Source organism: Spermophilus citellus (assembly GCF_964194105.1).
Source record: "Spermophilus citellus genome assembly, chromosome: 6".
Classification (NCBI taxonomy): domain Eukaryota; kingdom Metazoa; phylum Chordata; class Mammalia; order Rodentia; family Sciuridae; genus Spermophilus; species Spermophilus citellus.
The window spans coordinates 108,151,544-108,164,261 of NC_138187.1; the positions used below are offsets into that span (position 1 = coordinate 108,151,544).

The 12,718-nt window shown below is 35.8% G+C and overlaps 1 protein-coding gene across 1 annotated transcript in view; it reads left to right on the forward strand.

Annotated features, from left to right (window-relative positions):
- The window catches only part of CATSPERE (catsper channel auxiliary subunit epsilon), a gene marked incomplete at both ends in the record, with an annotated part of 194,608 nt that overhangs the window by 139,887 nt on the left and 42,003 nt on the right, over nt 1-12,718 (forward strand). Inside the window, 3 exons of the mRNA XM_081298205.1 lie at nt 456-514; nt 3,608-3,683; nt 6,508-6,560. Of these exons, the coding sequence (XP_081154331.1) occupies nt 456-514; nt 3,608-3,683; nt 6,508-6,560 (188 nt within the window). The remainder of the gene's footprint in view (nt 1-455; nt 515-3,607; nt 3,684-6,507; nt 6,561-12,718) is intronic.

The following is a 12,718-nucleotide window of genomic DNA, read 5'->3' on the forward strand; positions in this document are numbered from 1 at the left end:
CAGAGGAAATTATCAGGCAAATAATTACACGGCAAACTACAGACAGGATAAACAACCAAATCAAAGAAGAAATGCTTCAGAGACAAGATTATTAAAAAACAGATGAAAAATTAAAGTCTTCTAAGCTCCAGAAATGAATGAAAAATAAAAATAAGAGAAAATTCAAATGAGGGGGGGGATAGAAGATATATAAATAAAAAACTAAGATAATAAAAAATTTAAAGGGAAAATAACAAAAATGTAACTAAGTTGATTAAGGTGTACCTAATTAGAATTTGTGAAGTGGAAAAGAAATTTTAAAGAATGCTAAGTATATCATTTTCCTTTTTTAAAGAAAGATTTAAATATATCTTGAAAGAATATATTGTCATACACAGATGTGGAGACAAAATGCTACTAAAGTAGAATCCTAATCCCTAATTCTGCTTTACATAAACTTAAATTTTCTTTTTTAGGCAATAGCCTTTTCTCAGAGTGTAAATTATGAGGCAGTAGATGATTACCACAAGCTCCAGTAAGTATGACTTTTTAAAGAACTTTTAGACATATTACTTGGATTATAGGTATTACTTTATTTAAATGACCTTATATCCTTTAAAATACCAAATTTCCTTTAAAAGTATATATATATATATATATATATATATATATATAAAATTAGTATTTAGCTGCATGAAAATATGGAACACTCCTTGTAGTTCAATGGAAGGTTCTCATTTGCCCTAGTGAAATGAATAAAACAGACTTGCATTAGTCAACTTTCTATTTGTAACAAAATACCTGAGGCAATTAACTCACAAAAAGAAAAGATATATTTCAGCTCATTGTACTGGAGGTTCAAGTCTGTGATTGAATGACCTCATCGCTTTTGAGACTCTAGCTTGCAGTATATCATGGCAGGAGCATGTGGTAGGACAAGCCTTTTAACACATGAGCAAGGCAACAAAGAAATCAGGGTACCCCCTTGAAAGATGCCCCTCATGTCCTAGGGATCTCCAAAAAAGGTTGACTTTCTAAAGGTCCACTACCTCCAAATATTGTCTTTTTGGGAACCAAGCCTGTTAACATACGGTCCTTTGAGAGATATGTTATGGTTTGGATGTGCTGTACTCACATGTGAGACAGTGAAAGAAGGTTCAGAGGAGTATTGATTGGGTTGTAAGAATCTTAACCCAATCAGTGGTTTAATGCCCTTATTGATAGGGATTCACTGAGTGGTAATTGAAGGGATAGGGTGTGGCTGGAGGAGGTGGGAATTGGGGTGAGACTTTGGGTATATATTTATATCTGGCAAGTGGGCTCTTTCTGCTTCCTGATCACCACATAAGCCACTTCCCTCTGCCACACTCTTCCACCATGATGTTTCTGTCTCACCTGGAGCCCTGAGGAATGGAGGCAGCTGTCAATGAATTGAGACCTCTGAAACCATGAGCCCTCAAATAAATGCTTCCTCTGCTACAATTGTGCTGGTCAGGTCATTTAGTCACAGAGGCGAAAAAGCTAAATGAAACAGGATACTTAACCAAACTATAGCAAGGTTATTTTTTAGTTCAGTAACTTCTAAGCATGTTTATCATTAATTCCCATCTCAAAATCTCTTTATACTATCCTCAAGCAAAAACTGGAACTCTAATTATCACAAAGTCTTTTTAATTATAAATGAAGTCAGATAAAACACCATCTTTGACTCTTATACAAGGTAGTCAAAGCACTTAATGTCTGGAGAATGACAACCAATTTGGAATTCTATGTGTAATAATCAGCTTTTTCATGACTATAACAAAATACCTGACACAGGTTACTTATGAAGAAGAGGTTTCTTTAGCTCACAGTTTTGAAAGCTGAAAGTCCAAATAGCATAGAGCAGGCTTGGCAAGAGCCGCTCATGCCTGTATCACTCCACAGCAGATAGCAATGGTAGGAGTGCATGCAGGAGCAAAGAGATTATATATTGAACAACAATCAGAGAAAGCTGGCAGGGTAGGAGGACCAGGCTTCTATTTATAACAATCCTTTCTGGAAAGCTAACAAGGGTTCACATGAGATTTTCTGCATGCCACCAGTGACTAAGGACTTCCCACCAGGCCCCACCTCTTAAAAGTTCCACAGTGCCTTCCAATATTGCTCACAGACTAATCACATGAAACTTTGGGGGAAGAAGAACAATTAAACAGCCATATCCAATTCCTGAAAATACTGTACTGAAAATGACCAAATTAAATAAATAAATAATTCATACTAAATAATTATTTATAATTATTATATAATTCCAATCAAGTTTTTAAAAATAGTTTTAGCAAAACAATTTCTAAATCTAAAAAAAAAAGGTAAAAGTATATCCAAAGCATAGCACTGCATGAAGGTATTTTATAATTATCATTATGACCTGACTGTGTTTTTTAGAAAAATAGAATTTTTTCCCTAGGAAAAAGTCAGTTTTCTTTATTTCACTACTACTCCAATTGAGTTTGAGTCCCTGCTGTATACCCAGCACTCCCCAGGTATTCAAAATACATGGTAAACAAGGATGAAGTACTGGTATCACTGGAACATATCTCCAGTGGCAGAAGACAAACAGAAAGTCATCAAATAAATTAGGTAATTCCTATAATTTTTTTATTTATATAATTTATTATAAATAAAAGAAAATACTGATAAATGATAATACTGATAAATGTTATTATAAAGAAAAGAAAACAAAATAGTGAGATAATAACTTGGAAGGATAAGAAGAAAATGCTCTCTTAGACCCAGTATTCAGTAGAGGCTTAATTTATTACTTGCCCTTTTCCCCACTGGACTTTTCTTTTTATCCTTCAAATGTTTTTGGTTCTGTGAATTATGAGAATTAGATTCCAAGAGAATGCACATCAAACTGCCCAGGATATTTTGTTCTATTTTGTTTTTTCATTATTATTATTATTATTATTATTATTATTATTATTATTTCGGAATGTAAACCCTTAGCAGGGGGTAAGATATGAACCAATCTTTCAAAATGTCATTTTCTTTCATTTATGAGCCCTCACATTTGGCCTGAACACCAAAAGATTCATGTGTACTTGATTTTCAGATAAGACATATATCTGACGTCCCTTTGTATTAGTCAGATCCTACTAGGCAACTTAATGTGATTCAGAAAGCTAAGTACTCTTTTTTTTGTCACAAAGGTGTTATCAGTTCAAGGGAAAACATATATAGAGGCTAGAGGAGGAATTGCTGCAGTGGCTACCATCTTGTAATATCATCAAAAGCAGGCAGGTCAAGATGTCACCCACATAACCCAAATGTCCAGTGACATTCATGAAATAAGGGATGGGGATTTGAAGTGCTGACAGGATTCTCATTTGTTTCCCATTGTACCAACCATCTGGTGACTATAACATGGGTTACACCAAGAGATGGGAGCCACTTCATGACATGACCACATTTCAGAGCTGCCTGCACAGAAGCAGCCACCAGTTACCCCTGGCACCACCCTCCAGGCTGTAAGGAGGTTCAGTCACATCATGTACATGAGACTTTGCATTTGCTATACAGAAAGACAGAGTCATGTTACCACATTCGTGATTCTTAATAATTTGCATGGATTGATTGTTTTTCTTAGAGAGGAGAACATGGGTATTGTGCTTATTCAACTTCGACCTAGTGAATATGCAAAAACGTGCCCAATAGCCCAAAAGGTAAGTGACAAAGGTTGAAGATCAAAAACTTTACTTCAAAAATGTGTAGGTGGTAAACTAAGTAATACAATAAGTCATACATATTACCTCCATAATGATACCACTCCCCTCTACTTAGCAACATTTTGCAATGTTTCACTATGAAGGCAGCATTATTTTATTTTATCTTTTTAAATTTTGGCACACTTTTTTTTTAGTTGTAGTTGGACACAATACCTTTATTTTGTTTATTATTTTAATGTGTTGCTGAGGATGGAATCCAGTACCTCACATGTGTTAGGTAAGTACTCTATGGTTAAACCTTATTTTACTTTAAAAGCAAAAACACAATTTCTGCTTTCTATGAGTTTATCATCTAATGTAGGAAATATTAACATACACAAAAGTATAGAATTATTTGTTTTTGAAGTTTTGTAGATAAACTATGTAAAGGATAACTGAAATTAATGGGAATAAATAAAGTTGGGTATGGTTTGTCAAAGAAGTCTGCCCGTCATGTCCATATTTATCTTGCATTTAATCATTCAATGAAATTCAAGTATTTCTTCATTCAAAAACATCTATTATATACCTGTATTCTGTGTTTCAATTTGTATGCTAGGTAATAGGAGTTACAAAGATGAAAATATAGAGTGCATTCCCTAGAGGTAGAGAATATGGCGTAACAGTTATCAAATAGCCCATGGGAAAGAGAACAATTTTGATTGGGAAGGGAAAGGTCAAAAGAAACCAATACATAAATGACTAAAATGACCATCGAGAGGGGCTAGGGTAGTTACTCAGTGGTAGAGCATTTGCCTAGCACATGAGAGGGTTCGATCCTTAGCAACACATAAAAATAAATGAATAAAATAAAGGTATTGTGTCCATCTACAACTAAAAAAAAATTTTTAAATGACCATTGAGAATAAATTAAAACAACAGGACAAGGCAGAGCCATAATTATTATGAGGTTAAATATAAACGTCTCTCAGTTGAAGGATACTAATAAAAGTCATGACTCCCTGACTGAAACATTGGCAGTTCTTCGGTTCTTATGAGTAAATCCAAAGAACACAGCACTCATCCACTTTATTCTCAAATCTTGCTGTCTTTTTAAGCTTTTTTTTTTTTTTCTTGGTACTGGGTATTGAACCCAGGATCATTGAGCTGCATCTCAGTCTTTTATTTTTTATTTTGAAATGGGGTCTCACTACTTAACCTGTATATTACTTTTTAAGCAACATAAATCTAAACATTTACTATTTGGGTAAGTCATTTGGCATTTTGAATGGTTTCTAAGGACATTTACCTAATGATAGAAAGTAAATAGTCTTTCGACTTTAAATATAATGTGTACCAGCTGTTGGGTACAACCTCTCTTCTCAGCAAAGCCTCACAAAAATTCTGATTTTCATATTCATTCTACTCTGCTCTTTCTGGAAAAAGATCAAATTTGTTAAAAGGAGATGTGAACTATTGGTACTAACAGTAGGGGTGAATTTGGGCATAAGTGCAATACATCAGGGCCTAGTGGGTGGTGCATACCTGTAAGTCCCAGCTACTTGGGAGGTTGTAGGACAATCACTTGAGTTCAAGAGACTAGCCTGGACAACATAGTGAAGCACTGTCTCAACACACACACACACACACACACACACTCCCCTCCTCCTCTCTCATCACATCAGACTCCAGTAGGGTTTTATTTGTTTGTTTTAATATTACCTTTTCCATATCAAATACCTTCTTTGAGCATTTTCAGTCTATGAAACAAGGCATCATGGTACAGCATGTCTACATGATGCCAATGTTGGATTTTTACACTTGCTTTTCTCCACAGAATCCCAAAGTTTACTTACAGGAAACATAGGTTATGTTAACAAAGCATCTCACAATCCTGTGGCAGGCACTATATTAATTTTTTTATGTATTATGCTATAGTATCCACAAGTAGTTTGTTTCAAAAATGAAAGAGTGAAAATGGGCATTTCTTTAAAAAAAGCAGTTATGAATATGTTTAAGATAAATATCCACAGAACTAGGTGGGGTTCATTAATAGTTGGCCTTTTGGCTCTGCTCCTTTGGATACAGAGTAGTGCTACTTAAATCAGGAATAACCAAGTTACATGTTGCTACTCAATACCCTGAGAGGTAAATTTCTGGTTTACCAAAGTGAAAAGAATGTCAAATTAGTAGGCAGTTCAATTATAGAAACCTGGTAGCTGAGTCAAAGTGCAAGCTGAAAGTGTGGAGTTGATAGTCTTGGTTGTAGAACTGCATGTAAAAGAAGAGATGGGATCAGCTCCCTGAGATACTAACATAAGAAAGTAGAGAACCAACTTTTGGGCTTTCTGAGCAATAAAGATGAAAAAAAAAAAAAAAAACAGTGATCAAAGAAAAAGAAGGAAAACAGCACAGACCAGTATATAACAGACCAATTAAAAGGTTATTAACAGGTTGAGCATCCCAAACTTAAAACCTTAAAATCTAAAATGTTCCAAAATCCAAAACTTTCTGAATGCTAACATGACAACTAGGAACAGAAAAATCCACACCAGATCTCACATGATTGGTCCAATCAAAATGCAGGCATAATAAGAGCATTTTATAAAATCACTTCATGGTTAGACTTGGATCCCAACCCCCAAGATATTTTATGTTCATCCAACTATTCCAAAATCCATAAAGTCAGAGAACCAAAGCACTTACAGTGACAAGTATTCTAGCTAAGGAGTACTCAACCTGTATTCCAAATTTAAAATGTAACTGCTTTTAGTGGTGGTGATATCTCAGATCATGTAAATCAGAACAACTGAACTCACTACCTAACTTACTTCATTTTTAGGTGTTCCAAATAGCTGTTGGCTGCGATAATAATAAATTCATTGCAGTGAAAGGGCAAGTATATTTTCATTTGACCTGTCTTACTCTTTTAAGTTTTAAAGCAAATGGTGTACTGAATCGATAATTACTAGTGATAATATTAGCCTAATGACTGTCTATAATAAAATCTAAAGTAACACTGACATTGGTCTCCAGTTCCAATTGGTTTGAACTTATTTTCAAGTCAAATATTATATTTGAATCATACTCAAAAGGAAAAGAATTAATCTTTGTCTTTATTACCAGCATTTCTTCCCTTTTAATAAGCCAGTTTCTATCTTTTACCCCTACTTCTCTTGGCTCTTCAGTCCACAGCACATTTCCAGTTTTTACTTCACTTTTTTTAGGGAGTTGCTTACATCAATACCAGAGAAGCTCAGCTTCCCACACCAGGAAACTTTTTTAGAGCCAATTGAACAGAACCACCAGTATTGTTCCTATAGAGAATCTCAAGGAATGGATTTTGTTGACCTCACTATGGTTCACAATGAGACACGCTGTATTTTGTGTCTTCCATTATCATAGCTTTTTCTTTCACATGGGAGAAAATTAAGGTCAGTATGCACAAATATGAATGAAGTCAAACATATCATGGAGGCAACAATTTGTTGTGATTCCTTTCCTTTGGTTAGGAGTGGAGGATCATTGACTCTTACGTGAGTTTTTATGAAATTACATGCTTTCAACCAAAATGAATGTCGACTCTTCCATCATTCTAATAATCACTTGATTTTTTACTGAATTGTAGTAATGACTTACTGGATTGATAATTAGAAATTCCTATCTCATTGAGTATTTCCTAAATCTGCATGTCTTAATACCTTTGCAACCATAATTTCTTTCCCAGGAAACACAAAAAGGCTAATTGATTTAGATACCCTTTACCCTCCTCAGTTCTGGTGTGGTATGTATCTTTGATCCTCAGAATATGGTGCATGGACCAGCATTGACATCACCTGAACATCATTTAGAAATGCAGCAGTTCAGCCTTTATTCAGACTGTGGGTCACTACCTGTATTTTAGAAAAATATCCAGAAAAATAGTAGAGGAGTATTATAGTTCAAGAATAACTGCTATAAGCAGTGTATTACTAAAATCAATTTCTATACCATCACATGCAGAATTCCCTCTCAGACCCTTGATCTCCTTCTGCAGTGAAATGTAAAGCAGCTTGAACCAATCTATATCTGGGAGGATCCATATAGTAATTGTCAACCTTGATTGTTCATCAGAATCACCTAGAGAGTAGTTTTCTACCCACTGCCAGCACTGATTTTATTTCATGAAAACTCTGGTGCCCATTCAGGGACAGTCTCTGCTGTGCACATGACTGTATACATGCTCCTCCCCCAGACTTAGACACTTCCATTCCTATAAGTAGCTTTGGCAGAGCTCAGAAGTATTCATGGGTATAACCTTTTTTCTTTCAAAAAACAGATGTTGGATTTGGCAAGATGGTGGGTCAGAGGAACCCACAATATTGTAGCAGGATCCCCAAGATTGAATTAAAATAGCAGTTCTGCAGCAGCAAAGTGAGGTAGAAGACTGTAGGAAAACACTGGTAGGCAACCCAAAGTGCTGGGTGAAAAGCAAAGAAATTAGTTTCCAGAACAGAACAAGAATTAATAAAAGCCGCATAGTGGCAGCATCCAGCAAGCAGTGGTGCAGTGGGGGAGGGGAAGCTCCCCTTCCACAAGATGAAAGAAATTCTTCCACTGAGTTTAAGAAAAACAGGCACCACAGCTGTCCAGCACATTCTCAATCCAAGCAGAAAACAAATTCAGAAATGGTGAACTGAATAGGCACTGGGGAAAACCCTGGCACTCCCCAGCAGAGACAGTTAAAGCAGAAGTTGCAACAGCTTAAAAAGTCTCTTTTTCGGACCTCCCATGCAGCAGATTAGAATCCCTGAAATCTACCTTTGCTTTTCATATTTCACTCTCTAATTTTTTTCTCTTTCTTTATTTTACATGTTCATGGTACACTTGCTTTTTGAATACCCAATCATACAGTCATTAAGGCTCTACTGTTCATGGTAAGCCATGAATAAGTCTGGGCATAGGATACAGACTAGAGAGAAACTCAGGGCAGCGACAGCAGCTGCCAGTCTTTAGGTCTGCAGAGTGGAGAAGAGCATTTGAAAATAGTAGTCTGAGCTCTGGAATAAAGAGCATGGCTGAACTGAGACTGATCCGAGTCAGATGGAAAGCAGTGACCCCCACACCACCTCCCCCAAGCTCAGATAGGGCTGGAGGATAAACTGACACACCCCACACACCTCCTCCCAGCACGTGGACTGAAGTACTCAGAATGAGGGACATAACACAACCCAAATTGGTCTACAGGTGGAGCAGATGAGAGGGCTGGTTTATATCTCTGACAGATTGTCATTCCCACCACCAGACACAATAACAAAGCCATTCTGAGGGGAAAATCTGCTTTGAAGTATCCACTATCTCATATTGACCAGCAAGAAGAGGGTGGAATTCAGCATACAGATAATAAGTTTGGCTAGTTTAGGTCAGAGAAAAAAAAAAAAAAAAAGCATGGTATCTATATCTTACAAAATTCCTCATAGTTAGGAGATTCTAAAATCAAAACTGCAACTTGATCTGTTAAGATTGGTCTCCTAATCAGAATATACCAGAATACTGGACCAAAGGACTTTATATCTAAAGCTCCAACAAGAAGAAAACTGGATCTATTGGAGTGGCACCCCCTCCTTCACAGAAAATCTTAATTAAGCTTCTTCAGAGACCCTCATCATAATTGTCCTTAGACTATCAGCAAGAATTTCTGCAAAAAAGTTCAAATGTGGTTAGGCTTCCTATTTCATGTTGCTTGATCTTGCAATAACTAAATTTGGCTGTGGCCCCAGAGGAGATCAGCACTCCAGATTCTGAGCACCCCTTACTAGTTTTTCACAACATTGGTAGGCTACCTACTGTCATCAATTTTCTAATCTAACACGAGGTATGATTTGATTGTTTGTAAAAGTTTACAACAGGGAAGTGTGTTTGTGTTTACAAAAGCAGAATGTGTAAGGGAGACTGTGGAGACCTCCAGCCTTGGGCTTGGAGCCTTCACAAGGGCATTTACACTTCAAAGGAAAGTAGTTAGATCCTAGGGAAAGTCCTTTACAATCTAAAAGGTAAGAGTGAATGGTGCTAATTAGGTTCCTTGAAAACCAGCTATGGGGTGAGGGGAACCCTCTTTTTCCCAAGCACTAATTTTTGCAGAGAGTGTCCTTGGTTTATTTTTGTATTCAGGCCTGGGTTAGTTACCCACTACAGTAAAAAAAAAAAAAAAAAAAAAAAAAAAAAAAAAAAAAAAACTACTTTTATTTATGAAGGGAGGGAAATCGAGGAAGAGAGCTGGGTAAGCTAGAAATGAAAGATGGAGACCAGGCAGAGATACACATGAGAGTTTATTTGTCAGAACTGACAAATAAAGAACGCCTCTCTATAGGAGAGAGAGGCAAAACAGGCTTGAGTTCTGGGACTTTTATGGGGAGGCTCAGGAATCAGAGTCAGGTGGGTCCTAATGTGGTAGTTAAGGGTTGGATTGGTATGAGGGAGTGGTGAGCCCTTCTCAGAAACACCCTTGGGTGGGAAAGAGAAACTTTTTCCTTAAGATGGCCATCCAGATGCTAAGCAAGGATCTTATAATGTAGACTTCTGCAAATTGCGAGCCTCTGAACCCCACCACACCCCCCCCCCCCCCCGCCACACACACACACACACTAGGTATGAAGTTCTAAAAATTTCTGGTGTAGAGGGATGAATTGATTTAGGTGAAAACTCCCCCCTCTGGACCAGCTGCAGTCAATAAACCTGCTTCCTGCTGGTTCCTCGGTGTTCAGCCTCATCTGTCCTACATCACTATCTATGACAGAGATTATATTAACTGCTTGATAGTAACTGATTCCACAGTGACTTCCACATCTTATGTATTATCAAAGTTCTAATTTTATGTATTTTGTCAATTAACTGGATTCCCTCTCATACCCGCTTTTTTTCCTTCTTTTCCTTTTTCTTTAGACCTTCCTCCAATTCAGTTTTGTATACTACCATTAATGCTTAATCCTCTCAATCTGTTCTAAATTATTTCTCTCCCACTTTTCTCCCTGGTCAATGGAGTTGTAGATATCATTAGTAACAATTTTTATAGCATATGTTGATATATGATTTACTCTTAAATTAAAAAGTGGAATTGGTGGTTGAAAATAGCACTTTATGCTGATCAGATGTGTTGAAGTGAAAATGTACACTAAGCCTGGGACTTAAGATAAAGAGATAACTGTTCACAAAGGGACCCCCCCCCCATACAAAAGAAGAGGAACACATCTCAACAGATGTGCAAATATAGGACCTCAGAAAACATGCCTCCAAAAATTTATAATGTTCCCCCCTCAATAACTGAATTCACAGATGTTAATGTGGATAAAATGCCAAAGAATTCAAAAAGTTGATAGTTAAAATTATCATTGAATAAAAGAAGATTTAAGAAATAAACTAAAAAAGAAAATACATAAAGTGGAAGAGAAATTCAATAAAAAGATAGAAATTCTGAAAAAGAACCAAACAGAAATCCTAGAAATGAAAGACTCAATAAATCAAGAAAACAAAAAGTTTAAAGTCTCACAATAGATTAGATCATGTCGAAGACAGAATTTCAGGTATTAAAGACAAGGTATAGGGGCTGGAGTTGTGGCTCAGCAGTAGAGCACTCGTCTAGCATGTTCAAGGCTCTGGGTTGGATCCTCAGCACCACATAAAAATAAATAACATAAAGATATTGTGTCCAACTACAACTAATATATATATATATATATATATATATATATATATATATATATATATATATTTTTTTTTTTTTAAAGACAAGATATATGAACTTCAACATTCAATTGGCAATAAAGAAAATAATAATCTTTTATTAGAACATATAAGAACTCTGGGACAACATTCTGAGAACAAATTTAAGAACTACTGGAATCAAAAAGGAATCTGATACAGGCTTATGGCCTGGATAACCTTTCCAGGGAAATGATAATAACAGAAAAATTTCCAAACTTTGAGAATGAAGTGAACACATAGACACAAGAAACATTCAGAAGCTCAAGTAGACAAGATCAAAAAAGAACCTCTCTAGGACACATTATAATTAAAATGCCTAACATACAGAGAACAAGGATAGAATTTTTAAACTCATCAAGAGAAAAACAACAGGTCACATTTAGAACCCTAAAGCAAGCAGGAGTAAGTGGCAACTCTACAATCAGAATCTGATTTCTCAGCACAAACTCTAAAAATCCAGAAGGGCTTGTTACACATCAATCCAAAGCCTGAAAGAATATAACTACTGACCAAGATTGCTATATCCAGTAAAGCTGTCCTTCAGAATTGAAATAAAAACCTTCCAAGATAAGCATAAACTAAAAGAGTTCATGACTACTAAGCAAGCACTTCAAAATAAAATTAAAAAACACTTGAAAATATTACACAGCAAGGAAATTAAAAACAAATTCCTGAGATTACAAATGAGAAACAGGACTGAATTAAACATTAGAAATAAATCAAAATGGCAGTAATTAATAAACAACTCTCTATAACACTGAATATAAATTATCTTACCTCTCTAATTAAGGCATCGACTGACAGAGTAGATTAAGAAAATAAGACTACATATTATTTGCAAGAGATTCATCTTAGAAACAAAGACAGTCACAGGCTGAAAGTGAAAGAATAGAAAATGATATTTAGAACCCCAAAGCGAGCAGGAGTAAGTGGCAAGTCTAATATCCAAGAAAGCAAACTTAAAGACTCAAGTTAATCAGAGGAGACAAAGGTACAATCCAAGAAGAAGATATAATAATGGTAAATATTTATGCCCCGAATTTCAGTGCACCTCATGACATAAAACAAACACTACTCAACATAAAGACTCAGATAGACCCCAATACAAAAATACTGAATGATTTCAACACATCTCTTTCATCAGTAGATAGGTAATCCAGATATAAAAATCACTAAACTCTACCAATTTTATGTAGGCCAATGGAATAGAAGACCCAGAGACAAACCCACATATGTACAGTTATCTGATGACAAAGTTACCAAAAACATACACTGGAGAAAAGAAAGTCTTTTTTAACAAATGGTTCTGGGGA